This window comes from Odontesthes bonariensis, chromosome 9, assembly GCF_027942865.1.
Source record: "Odontesthes bonariensis isolate fOdoBon6 chromosome 9, fOdoBon6.hap1, whole genome shotgun sequence".
In the NCBI taxonomy this organism is placed as follows: domain Eukaryota; kingdom Metazoa; phylum Chordata; class Actinopteri; order Atheriniformes; family Atherinopsidae; genus Odontesthes; species Odontesthes bonariensis.
The window spans coordinates 14768647-14787148 of NC_134514.1; the positions used below are offsets into that span (position 1 = coordinate 14768647).

General features: G+C 41.8%; 2 protein-coding genes across 2 annotated transcripts; one reads left to right on the plus strand and one right to left on the minus strand.

The window, feature by feature from the left end:
• The first annotated feature begins 972 nt into the window (after window positions 1-972).
• olfcu1 (olfactory receptor C family, u1) lies at window positions 973-5840 on the plus strand. Its single transcript, XM_075474605.1, has 14 exons — window positions 973-983; window positions 1661-1939; window positions 2127-2301; window positions 2404-2532; window positions 2657-2809; window positions 2899-3099; window positions 3226-3403; window positions 3617-3816; window positions 3909-4039; window positions 4190-4286; window positions 4402-4525; window positions 4710-5182; window positions 5284-5364; window positions 5484-5840. The coding sequence occupies exons 1-14, from the start codon at window positions 973-975 to the stop codon at window positions 5838-5840; spliced, it is 2589 nt and encodes an 862-aa protein (XP_075330720.1).
• A 1610-nt stretch (window positions 5841-7450) lies between these two features.
• Window positions 7451-17864, minus strand: LOC142389055 (extracellular calcium-sensing receptor-like). The gene is made up of 9 exons (XM_075474607.1): window positions 17860-17864; window positions 17128-17301; window positions 16210-16498; window positions 16036-16122; window positions 12061-12252; window positions 10764-11297; window positions 10448-10672; window positions 8470-8593; window positions 7451-8352 (listed from the first exon to the last, which is right to left on the minus strand). The coding sequence occupies exons 1-9, from the start codon at window positions 17862-17864 to the stop codon at window positions 7451-7453; spliced, it is 2532 nt and encodes an 843-aa protein (XP_075330722.1).
• Window positions 17865-18502: the final 638 nt, after the last annotated feature.

Here is an 18502-nt window from a genome sequence, read left to right on the forward strand (position 1 = left end):
TAGCTATGTAATGCCGTCACAAACTGTTCCACCTGTTGTGTCCTGATGGATACATCAAATAGACACATCAGTTCCGAACATTGCTGTTCCATCCTTGTAGGTCAAAATCTATCTTCACATTAGAAGGGTGGAAAATGATGGAAAATAGATAGTAACCAAGGACTCCAGACAAATACATTAAAACTAAAGTAACAAACATCTTTAAAAAATGTTAGAAGTAGAAAACTGTAGAGATTTGTGTGAAAATGTAGTGGGTAAAATTAGACAATTGACATGGCTACTCTTTAAATCCTTGTTGTTGTTTTTTTAGATTTTTACAGTGTGATAGAGTCCATGGATTGTGTTTGTTGTCAGACTGGGCACATTGAAAACCTTCTTTACATTATACAACTGCTGGGACATCTTAGTGCTTGTCATTGCAGCAACAAGCCATTGATTAACACAAACTGTTGTGGCCAGACTATACTTTCAGTCTTGGCTCAGAGCACAATAGACAGAAAATTCTGGTTGGTAATGTTATTTTGTATATCGCCACAACACTTACATCATTTGGATTAAGACTGTTGCAAAAGTAAAGTGATGCTGCATGACTTTGCAGTGATGCCTTAGGTCGTGGTGTATGGCTCCTTGACCTCTGATTTCTTCTGTTTTCTCTCAACTTCACAGGGTTATGTGACATTTACATTCAAACAGTGTCACCAACAGGCCAAAACTGGAAATCAGGATGACAAACACCTTTGTCATATATTTACAGGAGTTAATCTCAAGCTGGGCCAAAGCTGAATGAATTGGGATGGTAAGGAAAAAAAAAAAAAAAGTTTTTCATGTATTCATTTTGACTTCTATTTTTTGCTGACAATGTAAAAGCAAGATATTTCATGTTTTATTTATTAAACTTAATTCAATATATATTTATATTTGCATTTTAGGCCCATATCATATTCCAAAAAGTCAGGATAGGGAAATCTAGGTATGGCAATTAGGTAAAGAAAAAAAAAATTCAAACAGGTGATATCAACAGGTGTTTCATGATTTGGTACAAAAAACCTGTATCGGTATAAGACTTTCTCTTTTAAGGGGGAAAGATAGGTATGTCAGAAAAGTATAAAGAAATGTTCATATGATACAAAGTTTTTCAAAGAGGGGTTGAAATTGCATTGTTCTCCTACATTTAATTTCATTGAACGAGTCAAGGAGTCTGGAGCAGTTTCTGTATATAAAGGGCCTAGGCTGAACACCTGTAATCTCTGATCCATCTGTCAGACAGCTCTGAATCCAATATTCATCAACAGTTGATATGACCATATGGACAAAGAGTGAACTGATGTTTTACATCTATCCACTTGTAATCAGATCACCTTGAGATGTCAAGTATGAAGATAGTCAAAGTTCACTGGAACCTTGTCATGTCCTAATCCCATTGCTCTTGCTTCTCACTCCGATTGGTTGATCTTACGACCTATGGAAATGAAGCAAGCGTCACAGATTTTAATGCAGTCTAACTTGTCAGCCTGTTAGAAGCTTTGTTCGAACAGCATTGTCTCCAGCACACACACGCAGTCTTTTTAGGGTCAGAATTTACAATGCATCCAACGTTTTTAGGAACTTGTCATTTGTTGCATCTTTGTGCTTTTAACTTTCTTTTCATTGTATTGCTTAGTGCTCCTCATTCTGTAAAAGAAGGAAGAGTATTGAGTGTCGAAGGGAATGGTGAGAAAGAAGGAAAAGCTGTGGGAGACAGACTTGATGATTTGGGGATAGAGAGAGTGAGTGGTGTTGATTCTAGTTCACCTCAGTGCAAGAAACTGGGAGACATTGAGTCTCTGGCTTTGGAGTCTGAGGGGGATGTCGTTATTGGAGGCTTTTTTCCTTTGCATTATTTTACCTCTGAGCCACAACACAGCTACCAAAGCAAACCCCGAATCACACCATGCAGCGGGTGAGTGTGAGAATACTGATATCTGTTGTTCTTAGTTTTTGATTTCTTTTCCTGCATCTCACACTGAAAAAATGTACTTTATAAACAACTTATTTTGGTTTTTCTTTGTTTATCCTCTAGTGTTAACAGATTCATACCACTGACATACAGCAATCTCCTTCTCCTCTTAACTTACTTTTTTTTGCAGTTTTGACTACAGAGCCTTCCGCTGGATGATGACTATGGTTTTTGCAGTCGAGGAGATTAACCATAATTCAAACCTTTTACCAGGTATTAAATTAGGTTACCGGATCATGGACAGCTGTGATAATGTCCATAGCAGCCTGCAAGCTCTTCTCTCTTTGGCCACCTCCTCCAAACATGTGAAAAGTGACGTCGAACAAACAGCAGAAAGTGAAAACACATTGAATTTGACAGAAGAAAGGAATTTTGGAAATTACAAAGCAAATAATGAAACAAAAGAGTTAAGGACAACAAAGTCTAAAAGTTCCACATGTCTGTCTGGTTCACCCATCTCTGCTGTGATTGGTCTCGCATCATCGTCCCCAACAAGAGCCATAGCTCAAGTTCTTGGCCCTTTCAACATCCCACTGGTGAGAAAACACAAAAAGGCAGGGAAAAAAATCCCTGCCTTTTCAAAATCATTTGATAATGTAATGAACCAGTGTTTTAAAAAAGTTTTGTTTTGTTGAAGAAATGAACTCTGTCTCCTCCTAGGTGAGTTATTTTGCCACTTGTACCTGTCTCACTGACAAACGTTTGTACCCATCATTTTTGCGAACTGTGCCGAGCGATCTCTTTCAAGTTAGGGGTCTAGTACAGCTCGTCACTTTCTTAGACTGGTTTTGGGTGGGCACAATAGGGACCACGGTGAGATTCAACTTTTTTCTTTTCAATTCAAGAAGTTCTCGGTTTAAGACACAAATGTGAATCACAAAACCTTCTCATGTACATTTCAGGATGACTACAGTCACTATGGCATCCAATCATTCTCTAATCAGTTTAAACAACAAGGTGGTTGTGTGGCATTTCATCTCACTATTCCAAAATCACCCACATCGGCTGAGATACAAGAAATGGCAGACAGTCTGCAGAGTTCCATTGCAAAGGTCGTGGTGGTCTTTGCTACAGAGGGACAACTCCTGGATCTATTTTTAGAAGTATGCATCTTGGTTGAGCTACAGTATATATGCTGCATATAGGATATTTATGTGAAAATGTTTACATAAATAGTAACATGATTCATCATTATAATTTTTAATTTTTAATTTTTTTTGTCTTTTCAGCTTGTTCAGAGGAATGTAACAGGGCTACAATGGGTAGCTAGTGAAGCCTGGGTGACTGCCAGCCTTCTAACCTCACCTCACTTCCACCCTCTTTTAGAGGGAACACTGGGCTTCTCCTTCCCCGGAGTCAGGATCCCTGGCTTGAAAGAGTTTCTTTTGAATGTTCACCCATCTCCCAAACCAGGGATGGAATTTATCAATATGTTCTGGGAAGAACAGTTTGGTTGTAAGCTCAACTTTGGAGGAGGCAGGATTAGTGAAAAGGGAACAGATACTCTGGATGAATACAATGGTTTGAGTGAACATATCTACAATCTGGATATCCAAAACATCTCCACTGTAAGACAGAAAAGCTCACTGAAAGTGTTAGCTGATGACGAAGGTGCCGCTGAAATGCCTGTATGTACAGGTTCAGAGGATCTGAGTCTCACTGCCAGCAGTTATACTGATGTATCTCAGGTCAGAATATCCTACAATGTTTATAAAGCTGTATATGCCATCGCCCATGCTTTGCACTCTTTACTAAACTGTGATTCTGCAGAATATAGTAATGGAATATGTGAGAAACACAAGCATTTCACCACCAGGCAGGTAAGTGACAATTACAATACACATAAAACGATGTTTATTTGCTTTTTAAATTTAGTTAATGACAGAATTAGTTTGTTCTTTTTTTCATATAGTTTCTATACCATCTGAGGACAGTGAATTTCACCAACCAGTTTGAGGAGAAAGTATATTTTGACTCCAATGGGGAGCCAGTCCCTCTCTATGACATAATTAACTGGCAGAAGGACAGTAAGGGTGAAATCAGGTCAAATTTCAAATTTCAATATGCAGCAATTTAACTGTCTTCACAATTCATGATTTAGGCAATCTGTCCATTTTCCAGAATAATCATGCAAAACTGCTGTATTTATTTCTTGGCTTCAAATGTCTTAAAGATTTTTTATGATGTGATCAGATTTATCAAACTGGGAAGTTATGATGGCTCAGCCCCACTGGGACAACAGCTGCAGATAAAGCAGAACACCATTATATGGACATTAGGACAGTCAAAGGTGGGTCATATGTATCATAATATCATTTCACATGTCCTCTATATATCCCTGAGTGAAGTCTCCATGATGAACATCCTGTTGTTCAATTTTACACTTCTCTCTGATCATTGTTCAGGTACCTGTATCTCAATGTAGTGCACCATGTTCCCCTGGCAGTAGGCAGGCCAGACGTCCAGGAGAGCCCCATTGCTGTTTTGATTGTTTACCTTGTGCAGATGGAGAGATCAGCAACCAGACTGGTAGCATATAGTTGTATTGTTTCTACATATATTTTCCATCTTCAATAGGAAGCAGGGTATTGATGATTTTAGAAGCCATTAAAACCACAAAAATAAGTTGCACAGCAGTGGTCAAGTGATGTGGATGTACAAGGCAGTTTCTGAATGTTTGTTCACCCTCTGTCTATTTTATGTGTCTCCAAAGGTTCCACTGAGTGCATAAAATGCCCCGAGTCCTCCTGGTCCGACAAAGACAGGGTGAAATGTGTTGCAGGGGTTGAAGAATTCCTCTCTTTCTATGATACCATGGGTATCATCCTAGTTGCACTCACCCTACTGGGTGTTATCCTGACAAGCATTATCACTGCCGTCTTTCACCATTTCCGCACAACACCGATTGTCAAAGCCAACAACTCAGAATTAAGTTTTTTGCTGCTCCTGTCACTCAAGTTATGTTTCCTATGTTCCCTGGTATTCATCGGTCAGCCGTCGGTGTGGACATGTCGGCTCCGGCAGGCAGCATTTGGGATCAGCTTTGTCATCTGTCTCTCCTGCCTCCTTGTTAAGACAATAGTGGTTCTATTGGCTTTTCAGACTAGTGTACCGGGTTCCAGGGGCCTGAGGCTTTTTGGTCCATCTCAGCAGAGGACTATGATCCTCTGTACCACAGCCCCTCAGGTGTGAAGAATATAGAACTGTCACTAATATGATAAAATGTATGACTACTGTGATTTTTATGCATTTTTAAAGAGCTTCCTAACTTTCTATCTTGCCCGCAGATTTTTCTCTGTACTGGCTGGCTTTTGGGTGCACCTCCCTTCCCATTTAAGAATCCAGCCTACCAAGCCTCAACTGGAAAAGTAAGATTTCCCTGTCCGAAATACCATTTTTTAAACATAGAAGCTTTAATGTAATTCATTGAGATCAACGAGAGTATATCTGCATTAATGTATTGTTGTGTGTGTGTGTTTAAAATTAGATTGTTGTGGAATGTAAGGAGCCATGGCCTCCTGGATTTTACCTGGTGCTTGGTTACATTGGTCTGCTTGCTTTTGTCTGCCTCCTTCTGGCATTCCTCGGACGGAAGCTACCAGATACCTTCAACGAGGCGAAGCTCATCACTTTCAGCATGCTGATTTTCTGGGCTGTGTGGATCTCTTTCATCCCAGCTCATGTCAGCTCTCCTGGGAAGTTCTCTGTGGCTGTGGAAATATTTGCAATTTTAGCCTCTAGTTTTGGTCTGTTACTGTGCATCTTCGTGCCCAAATGTTACATAATTTTACTGCACCCTGAGAAGAACATTAAGAAAGGCATGACTGGAAAGTTAAAAAGTTAAAACATTCGCACCTTTGAATATGAACAAAAGAAAATACCATGTGAAACTTGTTTCCATAATCTTTAATAAAAATCTTTGGTTAAGTATCTGAATTTCTCTTTTATAAGATTTCCTATGAATATAATTTAGAAAATCAAAGCAAGAGTGTTAAGGCCCAGGTTAATGGACTGTCATAATGTGAGCTTGAAACTGGAACCTAATGCAAACAGACAGGGGTCAGGCGGGTAAGGTAAATCAGGTTAACTTTTTTTAAACTTGCAGATGAAAAAAAGAAGATAACCAAAGGTCAGGAAAAACTTTAACCAAGGTCCCAAATGAAAACAAGACCAAAGTATCCAGAAATTCAAAAAACAGGCATTACCACACATGCACAAAGGGGCTAAGTGGTATTGAAAAACAGGTTAGAACAATAAAGACAATAGGTGTGATTAACACAATGCTTTCCTATGCAGCTTTCTCTTGAAGTGATGCACAATTATTTTGAAGCAATTCATGGTGGTTAGAAAAATCTTTTCCAACTTTTGTCAGTGATGGAGAGGGTACTTCTGAGGGCTTCACAGATATGCATGGCATGTCAAGTGTTTTTTTTTTTTATCAGATTTTCAGATCCATTATTATCTATGGCTGTTTTTTCCCAGAAATGTAATGTATCAGATTTTCTTTTCCAATATCTTATTTACCACGCATATGAACAACTAACACTAAGGAAAATAATTTAATGCTTTTGAAGTTATAAATATATTTTTTCATCTTTTCTTTTTTTACTGACACAGTAAGATTTTACTCATGTCTCAGATTTAGAGTTCCCAGTTAAAAGCAGGCAACAACATGTAAATGATAATTTATTAATTTAAATAAATAATCCAAAATCACATTACATCATTTCTGCAGCTGAACATCTACAGTAACTGTTGATCAGTTCTGCACATCGGCTTGAAAAAAAATACTAAACAAAAAAAAACATGGATGATGCCGTTATGTGCAGCATCAATTTATGGAATGACAACAGTTTTTTTTATTTCCAATTCCAAAGTACATTCAATAAACAAAATTTTAATAAAACATTTTTCTCTTGGGTTTAGGCAATAACATTAATAGTTAGCGTTGGAAAATAATCACGGTAAAACTAAAATGAATTCACTGTCATGGATACCACTTTACTGGTTGCTAAGGTTACATATGAACATAACACATTATGACAAAACTGTATCTCTTCTTAGTTAGGTTTAAGATACATTAATTTGTTATAGATGTTTTGTTTAGGTTAAAAAAAAAAATTGCTCGTGGTAAAATACATTTCTTTTACAATGCTAATGTTATCTTCAGAGTTCACATGCAGTTGCTCTCATGGACACTGAAGGTTAGACTTGTAGCTGGGTGGCATATCAGCTGAAAGTTTATCCCAACAAACTGAAACCTACTGACTGCTAAACATCTTTATTTCTTCCAAATCTATCAATATTAAATTGATACATATCTAATACATATACATTTTTATATGTAGGAGTACGAGAGACTGTATGAGAGTTACAATTCTGCACAATTGTCACTGCCCAGCAAATACTCATGTGAAGTAAATCCGAATTTTCAAAAGGTTATCTTATGACATACTACTTTTTTTCTTTTCCCATTAAGTGCTGCTTTGTATTTTTTTGTGGCTTCAATAAAATAATGTAACACTTTGGAGCAAATAGGCAGAACAACAAGCCAAAGCTCGAGGCCAAAATGGCGAAAGACTCCACTGCGTCTGCATAGTTTCCAGGGGAGCTGATATATGCAGGGATGAATGCCAACCACACAGCGCAGAAGATCAACATGCTGAAAGTGATGAACTTGGCCTCATTGAAGTTGCCAGGCAATTTACGGGCTAGAAATGCCAGTACAAAGCAGAGACAAGCCTGCACACCTATATATCCTAGAACGCACCAGAATGCAAGGCTAGATCCCACACTACACTCCAGTGTAATCTTTGAGCGCTCGTATTTAGTATTACGGCTTGGATAAGGGGGAGCATCAATCAGCCAGGCAGCACAGATAACTACCTGAACCAGAGTGCAGCTGAAGATAATGGTCCTCTGCTGCTTTGGCCCTAGCCACTTCATAATGTTGCCCCCTGGCCTGGTGGCAGTGAAAGCAGCCAACACCACCAGAGTCTTTCCAAGGATGCATGAGATGCAAAGTGAAAAAGTGATGCTAAAGGCAGTGTGGCGAAGCATGCAAGACCAAAATGTTGGCTCTCCAATGAAAACAAGAGAACAGAGGAAACACAGAGTGAGTGCAAAGAGGATAAAGAAGCTGAGTTCTGAGTTATTCACACGGACTATAGCTGTGTTTCTATGGTAGAAGAACACAGTGAAAACACCTAAAGTTAGAAAAGCTCCCACCCCAGAAATCACCGTCAGGGCTATACCTAAGGAATCATAGGTTAGAAACTCCACCTTTTTGGGGATGCAGACTGTTCTGTTTTTGTTTGACCAAAAGTCCATGGGACAAAATGTGCATTCTATTGAATCTATGGGAAAGAGGGAGAAGGACAAAAGAAGTGGCTTTCAACAGTAGTTCAACAGATCACAACATTATAACAGATACTTGTTTTGGTGTGATTTATACTGCTAGGATTCATTCTCACTTGTCTGATTGCTAATTTTGCCACTGTCACATGGTACACAGTCAAAGCAGCAGACAGGCTGCCCACGACGGACAGCTTTCCTGGACCCTGGAAGACAGCTGGCACTGCATACAGACACTGGCACCTATGGGAAGACAGGACAAAATTATGTCTTCAAGCTCTGGTGTGTTAAAAAAAGTGTGCTAAATTCACATATTATTTCATTAGTCATGACAGAAAATTACAGTATTGTTGAAAGGCCATTTTTTCTTCTTTCTCATTTATTAAAGAACCCACAATACACTGATCATCAAGTTCCTTATTTTACTTTGGGAATCTACTAGAATAGTTTTGTGTGCTGTAATATATAAAAATATTTTTTTCCTCACATTGTACATCATCAGTACCAATTCAGCCAGAAAAAATTGTTTCAGCTGCTGTCCCTTAAAGGCCCCCCTCCCAAATAGCCTAGTCTTTAGCACAAGGCAGCAGCACCCTCCTTGAGGAATACCAAACAATTATAATGAAGCTTTCGAATAAGCATAGAAAGAACAATTCTGTTCTCTGTTGTTTGGGCTTTTCACTCTGGTTGTCTTTATGTAAAGCACATTGAGTTGCCTGTGGTATGAAATGCGCTATATAAATAAAGATGCCTTGCCTTCCCTTGCCTTCATCACTTCCGTTTTCACACGCTTTCAAACTCACTTCATTCTTAATTCTGTTATTTACTTGTTTACTCAGGTCCAATGGACTTTTCACATGCTACAGTACTAGTTAGTCAGATCCCCATTCTTTAAAACTCTTTTGTATTCTGTGTCCTCACATAGTGACTTTCGCGCAAACCACCTTCTCGCCATCTCTACCTCTTCTTGATATCCAAAGAGCCTCATCAGAATCATCTGCCCCCTTGTAACTCTGCATCACCTCCTAAAGTTTCTACACTCCATGTGTACTATCCTTTCCTCTTACATTAAGAACCTACAAATACCTTTTTGGGGACAACCTATCAGCGATAACATCATGAACAGATTGCATTGCACAGTGTACTTCAGGCTGTGTTGGACAACAAAAGAAAATTAGGCTTGTTTCAAATTTGTGACCAAATACAGCTAATTTATATGAGATGTTAGGATCAATAAATGTGTTCTGTAAAGAAAAAAATAGCTATACCCACTCTTGCAGGCCTCAGTGCAGCACCATCAGCAAAATGAAGGTGTTCATTCGGGTGTTGTGTTCCCATCAATACCAAATGGAGCCAGGACTGATAAATACTTTTCACTGGTGTTGAGTCATTTGATGTGAGACAGAATGCTGATTAAACACTTTCCCCTTGTACTCAAAAGCTAATTGTAAGCAGGTATAAAAAGGGCTTTTGACAAGCATGTCACAGGTAAACAAGAGAAGGCAGAAAAACCTGCACTACAAAGTAGGCGTTTCAAGCAGTTCAGGAGCAGTGTTTTCTCAGGGATAGATTTGTAACTTCCTTTGGTGTGAATTGTAACTTGGAAGATCTTTTACGCAAATAAACCTGCATCAAATTAAAAAAAAAAATGAGAAACATAACACGTCCACTTTAACAGTCAAGTGATTGTTGATTTTAATATTAGCTGTTTGATAAATAGCATAAGTAATCCCTAGTATTTATAGAAATATTTCAAGTCCTCGAAGAAGAGAGAACCAGAAAGTAATTGGCTTGCCTGCATAATGTTCTGTGACTTGAGGCCTTTCAATTCACACTCACATTTAGTGTCAGGATTTGATTTGGCCTACATAACAGTACCAATGTTGGTACTTTAGAAGACGTCTATGATGAGGGATACAATGGGAAAGACTGCCCAGCATTTCAAAATGTTTGTATTTAAAGTCTTTACGGTATCAAGAAAAAGGGACTCACATCAGATCCAAGCCTTCCTGCCCGTCTGACTTACCTCCATCTTAACCTACAGAACTTCAACAGTTGGCATCTGATGAAGGTAAAAACACAGTGTGAGCAGCTTGCCTCACTCTGATGCCCTGCCCACATTATCCTGTCCTCCTGGATCACCAGCTCCTCTCCAGCAGGCTTGGTTCCATCGAACAACCCCACGTTGACAAATTCAATGTTCCCACTTGTGCCTCTCTGCCAGTTGATAATGTCATAGTAGGGTACCGAGTCACCCTTCAGGTCAAAGTTTACCTCCTCCCCGGCTATGTCAAATGTAACTTCCTGCAGGTAGTGCTGGAGCTTGGAAGCAAATAAATATTATTAAAATCTTCATAAAGCCTTAAACAAGGTTTTAAGTGCAATGTAATAATGTTATAACACAGGATTATACCTGCCAGGGGAGTACATTACTTTGCTGAGCACATGAGTCGTTTTGAAAAGGTCCACTGCCTGGTTGACAGAGAAGAAGGTTATGCAGTGAATGAGCAACTGCATATACAGCCTTATAGACATTATAGGCCACCCTAGGACTGGATGTATTCATGTAGGCTGAGTGCTGCTCCAACAACGTCTCCTGTCCTGTGCAATGCGGCAACTGAGAGGCAGAAGAGGGGACAAGACTGCAGCCATACAGGGCCTCCCACAGCTCTTGCACCAGACGATTATTGGGATAGCTCTGAGGATTGACTGTCAGCAGGTAGTCACTGAGTCGGGAGATATGACCTTTTCTTATCCCAAACCCGATGGTGCCCCCTAAGTAGGGGTAATACTCGCTTCCTGTGAAGACAGATGCTGTGATCCAGGCCTCACTTGCAACCCACTGGATTCCAGTGATGTTCTTCATCATGTAGTCTCTCAAAAAAGGTGTCATTTCCCCCTCAGCTGAAAATACCACCACCACTTTTGCCAAAGAACTTCGCATCACCTTCACAGAAACGCACATAATGAAAGAGGATTTGACATGGATGAAAGATTGCTGGTTAAATCAAATGAAATAGGACAAGACTGAGGGGTACAATGCATAATGTGAAGTAATATATTCTTTGATTAGACTTAACTGTAAGGTAAACAAAAAATATATTTTAAAAGAACAAGTACACTACAGTACACGTGCTGTAAGCTTTTCACAACAGGCTGTGCTTTATATAACCATGTGTGTCAAAAACATTAATGATTATGACTCATAAAGAAAGTGAGGTTGATCAATTTTACATATAAATGAATACTAATCCTTAACTAATACGTCATGAAAATAAGATCATCCTGCAAGATTTTAAATGAATAGTAACTTTATACTATATAAATATGGTGATGAAGCAGTGTGAGAAAAAAAAGTTTTAAAGTATTTGTATTAATATGAATAAATTCATACGATGAACACTAATCAGCCATAAAAAAGGTGAGGAGCCATCTCAGTGGTCATTTTGGATGAAAACCTATTAAGTAAGTTCTTCACTTTTTCTGTTGTGACAGCAATTTTTTTATCAACCATCTCTGTTACATTCTTTCCAAGTACTTGAATTACAAAGTGTAATATTCTAAACATTATCTATCTATCTATCTCTTAGTGGTAGTAGTAGTATCTATAGTAGTTCCAATTATAATAACCTCTGGCTATAAAAGGGATTTGGAATAAACGTGGAACCCTCCAATGCTGTAAAACCTTTATTCGTGTTTTTTTGATTTACCTGCATGATCTCCAGAGCCTTCTGGCGATTGTAGAGCAGAGGGATCATTTCTTGGTACGCCACACACACGTTGGTACCTTGTAATTCCCTCAGTAAACCTTGTACAGCAAAGCGGCCATATTCGTGGTCTCCTCTGACAAGTCCCACCCAGGTCCAGTTGAAGCGCACCAGCAGCTGAGCAATGGCCTTCACCTTTTCAACAAAATCAAGTGCCAACACGTTTGGTTGAAAAACACAGGGAAAGTTAACTGAAATAATCTGAATATTATGATTGAATATTTTCTTTGCTCTTGATTTAGTAAATTAAATAAAGACACAAATAAAGGCTCTCACAAGACCCTCTATGAAGCAAAACAAAATTTAACAACGTCTTCCTTTGCCCGGACGCGGGTCACCGGGGCCTCCCCCTGGAGCCAGGCCCAGGGGCGGGGGTCGCCTGTGCCCATGGGGCTCGGTCGGACTTCCATTGGGCTCACCACCTGTGGGAGGGGCCAAGGGGGTCGGGTACCAAGGGAGCTGGGTGGCAGGCGAAGGCGGAGACCTTGGCGGTCTGATCCTCGACTACTGAAGCTGGCTCTTGGGACGGAGCCTGAGCTGGTGCAAGATGCTGAGCGGTTCTGGATATATATAGTCGGACTCACCTTGATGTATGGCTTGGGCTCCTTGAGAGGGGTTGGACTCTCTTTCACTCTGGAGTTACCCGTGGTGAGAGGCGCAGAGCAGGTGTGGGCATGCTTTTTATATTGCCTCCCAGCTGTGCACATGTGCTTTGAGGTTTACCCCAGTGGACGAGAGGGTAGCCTCCCTCCGCCTTAGGGTGGGGAGACGAGTCCTGACTGTTGTTTGTGCTTATGCACCAAACAGCAGTTCAGAGTACCCACACTTTTTGGAGTCCCTGGAGGAGGCACTGGAGAGTGCTCCTGCAGGATACTCCCTAGTCCTGCTGGGGGACTTCAATGCTCACGTGGGCAATGACAGTGAGACTTGGAAGGGGGTGATTGGGAGGAACCCCCCCCCCGATCTGAATCAGAGTGGTGTTCTGTTGTTGGAATTCTGTGCTCGTCATAGACTGTCCATAACGAACACCATGTTCAGGCATAAGGGTGTCCATATGTGCACTTGGCACCAGGACACCCTACACCGCAGCTCGATGATGTGGTTGTGGTTGTATCATCGGACTTGCGGCCGTATGTCCTGGACACTCGGGTGAAGAGAGGGGCGGAGCTGTCAACTGATCACCACCTGGTGGTGAGTTGGCTCCGCTAGGTGGGGGAGGAAGCTGGTCAGACCTGGCAGGCCCAAACGTATTGGGAAGGGTCTGTTGGGAACGTCTGGCAGATTCGTCGGTCAAAAGGAGCTTTAACTCCCACCTCCGGCAGAGCTTCAACCATTGAGTGTGAATGGGCCATGTTTCGTGCCTCCATTGTTGAGGCGACTGACCAGAGCTGTGGCCGTAAGGTGGTCGGTGCCTGTCGTGGCGGAAACCCCCGAGCCCACTAGTAGACACCAGTGATGAGGGAAGCTGTCAAGCTGAAGAAAGAGTCTTATCAGGCATTTTTGGCCAGTGGGACTCTGGAAGCAGCTAAAGGGTACCGGCAGGAAAAGCGGAATGCAACCTTGGCGGTTGCTGAGGCAAAAACTCGGGCTTGGGAGGAGTTTGGTGAGACCATGGAAAACAACTTCCGGACGGCCTCAAAGAGATTCTGGTCAACCATCCGGCGGCACAGGGGGGCGAAGCGGTGAACCGTCACCACCGTGTGTATTGAGGGCGGGATTCTGATTACCTGAACTGGGGACGCTGTTAGTCAGTTGGGGAAATACTTCGAGGGCCTCCTCAATCCTACCGACACGCCTTCTGATGAGGAAGCAGAGTCGGGGAGGTCGGATGTGGGCCCTCCCATTTCCGGGGCTGAGGTTGCCGAGGTGGTCAAAAAGCTCCTCTTTGCCAATGCCCCAGGGGTGATTGAGTCCCTCAAGGCTCTGGATGCTGTAGGGCTGTCTTGGTTGACACACCTCTGCAACATCGCGTGGACATTGGGGACAGTGCCCCATGACTGGCAGATCGGGGTGGTGGCCCCCCTCTTTAAAAAGGGGGACCGGAGGGTGTGTTCCAACTACAGGGGGATCACCCTCCTCAGCCTCCCTGGTAAGGTCTATTCGGGGGTACTGGAGAGGAGGAGCCGCCGGATAGTCGAATCTCAGATTCAGTGTGGTTTTCGTCCTGGCTGTGGAACAGTAGGACCAGCTCTACACCCTCAGCAGGGTCCTGGAGGGTGCATGGGAGTTTGCCCAACTGGTTTACATGTGTTTTATGGACTTGGAGAAGGCGTTCGACTGTGTCCCTCGCGGAGTCCTGTGGAGGGTGCTCCGGGAGTATGGCGTGCTGGACCTTTTGATAAGGGCTGTTCGGTCTCTGTATGACCGATGTCCAAGTGTGGTCCGTATTGCCGGCAGTAAGTCGGACATGTTTCTGATCAGGGTTGGACTCCGTCAGGGCTGTCCTTTGTCACCGATTCTGTTCATATTTTTTACGGACAGAATTTATTGACTCAGCCAAGGCGTTGAGGGGGTCGATTTTGGCAACCTCAGAATCGGGTCACTGCTTTTTGTGGATGATGTGGTTCTGTTAGCGTCGTCAGGCCGTGACCTTCAGCTCTCACTGGAGCGGTTCGCAGCCGAGTGTGAAGCGGCTGGGATGAGAATCACCACCTCCAAATCCGAGACCATGGTCCTCAGACGGAAAAGGGTGGAATGCCCTCTCTGGGTTGGGAATGAGATCCTTTCCCAAATGGAGGAGTTCAAGTATCTCAGGGTCTTGTTCACGACTGAGGGACGAATGGAGCGGGAGATTGACAGGCGGATCGGTGCGGCGTCCACAGTGATGCGGGCTCTGCACTGGCCCGTCGTGGTGAAGAAGGAGCTGAGCCAGAAGGCGAAACTCTCGATTTACCGGTCAATCTACATTCCTACCCTCACCTATGGTCACGAGCTGTGGGTAGTGACCGAAAGAATGAGATCGCGAATACAAGCGGCCGAAGTGACTTTCCTCCACAGGGTGTCTGGGCTCTCCCTTAGAGATAGGGTGAGAAGCTCGGTCATCCGGGAGAGGCTAAGAGTAGAACCGCTGCTCCTCCGCATCGAGAGGAGTCAGATGAGGTGGCTCGGGCATCTGGTTAGGTTGCCTCCTGGACTTCTCCCTGGTGAGGTGTACCGAGCACGTCCCACTGGGAGGAGGCCCCGGGGAAGACCCAGGACACGTTGGAGAGACTATGTCTCTCAGCTGGCCTGGGAACGCCTCAGGGTCCCCCCAGAAGAGCTAGAGGACGTGGCCGGGGACAGGGACGTCTGGGTTTCTCTGCTCAAGTTGCTGAATCCTGCGAGCCGATCCCCGGAGAAGCGGTAGATGATGGATGGATGGATATTTTTTTTGCTCTTCCATCCATCCATCCATTTTCTATACCCGCTGAATCCGTTGGTCGGGTCGCGGGGGGGCTGAAGCCTATCCCAGTGGTCAATGGGCGAGAGGTAGGGTACACCCTGGACAGGCCGCCAGTCCATCACAGGGCCACACAGAGACAAAAGAGACAAACAACCATACACGCTCACAGTCACTCCTAAGGACAATTTTAGAGACACCAATTAACCTAACATGCATGTTTTTGGACAGTGGGAGGAAGCCGGAGTGCCCAGAGAGAACCCATGCATAAACGGGGAGAACATGCAAATTCCACACAGAAAGGCCCCAGCTAGAAGTTGAACCTGGAACCTTCTTGCTATGAGGCGACGATGCTAACCACCACACCACCGTGCAGCCCTTTTTTTTTTGCTCTTGATTTAGTAAATCAAATAAAGGTGTGCTTCAAAACTACAGCATAAAATGTAATGCAGTCAAGTTACTAAGCAGTACAGCAGAGTTTGCCAAATTATGAGGATAAGATTTTTACAATTGAATAGATGAGAAGGTGACATTCTTACCTGATAATCATCATTAGGAATTACCCTAAAAAAATTTGGATATTTTCTTCTGTCAGTGAAACAGGCACATGAAGAAAAGTAGCTGATCTGTTTTAAAAAGAAAAAAAAAAAGAACAGTAAAACATAACGAAAGTTGATATGTGTGGGATTACAGAGACAAAGAGGTACTACTACCATTGGGATTCTGAATGGCCGCAGAATTCTTGACACCACGATGGACTGAGCAGAACCTGATTCCCCAATCACAGCGAGGAGTTGAGAGGCACCGCTGCACACAGGAGAGTCATCCTCACTCAACCCATTCAACACAGCCAGAGCAGCCCTCTGACCAGTTAGTGGATATGCACATGAATCAAAGATTTTGTATCCAAGAGTGTAATTTGGCAATAGTTCTGGACTCTGGTTTATCTCCTCTACTGCCAGCCTCATGGTCAGAGCCCATCGGAAAGCCCTGGGATCAAATCTGTAGCCCAGCATAGATGCACACACAACACATACATGCATTGAATTCAGCAGTTAGAGACAGAGATGTTGCTTTTATCCACTGCATCTACTGTATCATTTACAGTGATTTAACAGAAAAGTTTGTTTTTTTCATTTCGTATGAATTTATTTTTTTATCAATAACCTTAAAGCCTGTTAGAATGATTGATTTGACAAGTCAGTAAATTTCTAATACATTTTCACGAATTTTCTCAGATGTTATCTTGAAAACATACTAATTTCTCTATTAGACCTCCAGGTGTAAGATTGCTAAATTCATTTCAAAGAACAAAAGAAAGTAAAAGAAAAACAACAGTGGATGAAAAACAGACATGATTCTTTAGATGACAATTTCTTAGAAACATTTACAAGTCATAGGGAAATTAAAAATGCATTTACTAAATCCAAAAGCTTAAATAAGATGCTTAGCAACTGAGGACATCACTATAATATTCCAGATATATTTACCTCCAAACTGATTCTTAACCCTGGGAAATATATACACTGTACATGCAGCATAATCAAGTCTATAGAAGGTTTTAGATGACTAAAACATAATCTCACATCATTCAGCTGCAAACAGTATTTTAAATGCTCTATCAAGCTCACCCATTGCACTTTACTGGTGGTGGTTTGTAGGTGCAGTTCAGGTCGGGCATTTCCTGGTTATAATGGAGGGGAAAGATCCCTCCAATAACAAAGTCGCCCTCAGCCACGAAGCTTGGTTGAAAGCTGTTTTGAAGAACACACACTTTGGTTGCAGTTGTAGATGGAGAGGTGAAGCTGCAAAAAGAGGGGTACGTTAAAAGGGCTAAGTGAAGCAATGGAAGTAAAGTAAGCAGAGACATGTTGTTAGACATCCCCTAAAAGAGAGATACGACAAAGATGTAGACAAGTTATATACTAAATATGACCTTGTTATGAATGACAGTGGGCATCTTGATTGGAGATCAGTGGCTCCGCCTAATTCACTGAAGTGGAACATGAAAGTCTAAATGACAAGAGTGTCCCAGAAAAAAAACATAATTAGTCAAGAGGACAAAATTAAAGTAGGATAATGTTTTTTCTGTTGATAAAAAAAAATATTCTTGGAAGCCCACTTTTCTAAGTATAATCTAAATCCTATTTTTTTCATTACTGGAACATTCTTTTTTCTTTGTTTGTTTGATTGATTGTATTGTGTTTTTTTTTTTTTTTTGCCACTGTTGCTACAGCATTCATAAGGTCCAGTCAGTCATCCTTTGCTTGTAATCACCATCTAGTGTGTCATTACCAACTTGGTGTAAATGGTATTAAAGAGGCATTCTTGTGGGTGTGACTTAAATAGAACTTTGTTTTTACGACATATCTAAGATGTACCTAATCTGATTTGTTTGTTTTAGTGAGCATGTCTTATTTTCAGTGATAAAGTAAAAAGAAGTAGATGACGACAAGTATCATCACTTGCTAATGCTAGATGTTTTTCTTTGCCATACATAGAACATGAAATAGTGCACTTTGTCCACTCCTAAAATCTTTAAAAAGAAAAGTCAAACATACAATTTTTTTTTATATACCCATTTATACACAAACACACACACACACACACACACACACACACACACACACACACACACACACACACACACACACATATACATATATATATATATATATATATATATATGTATACACAAATACCGATCAGTCATAACATTATGACCACTGACAGGTAAAGAGAGCAACACTTCTAATCTTGATTAAATATTGTGGGAAAACCTGCCCCCCCTTTTTGCAGAGGGACAGGACTGCGTGTTGCAAAAACAGCTCAAGAAGGACTAACAAGCATGTGAAAGAGTCTGATGTGTTACACTGACCTTTAAACCCCCCAGACACCAATCTGAAGCGATCTGATCCGTGGGAAGCAAGCCCAAGACACGAAGACCTTCCCCATAATCCAAAGGCCAAAGGATCCTTTGGTACAACTACAAGGTCCTGGTACAAG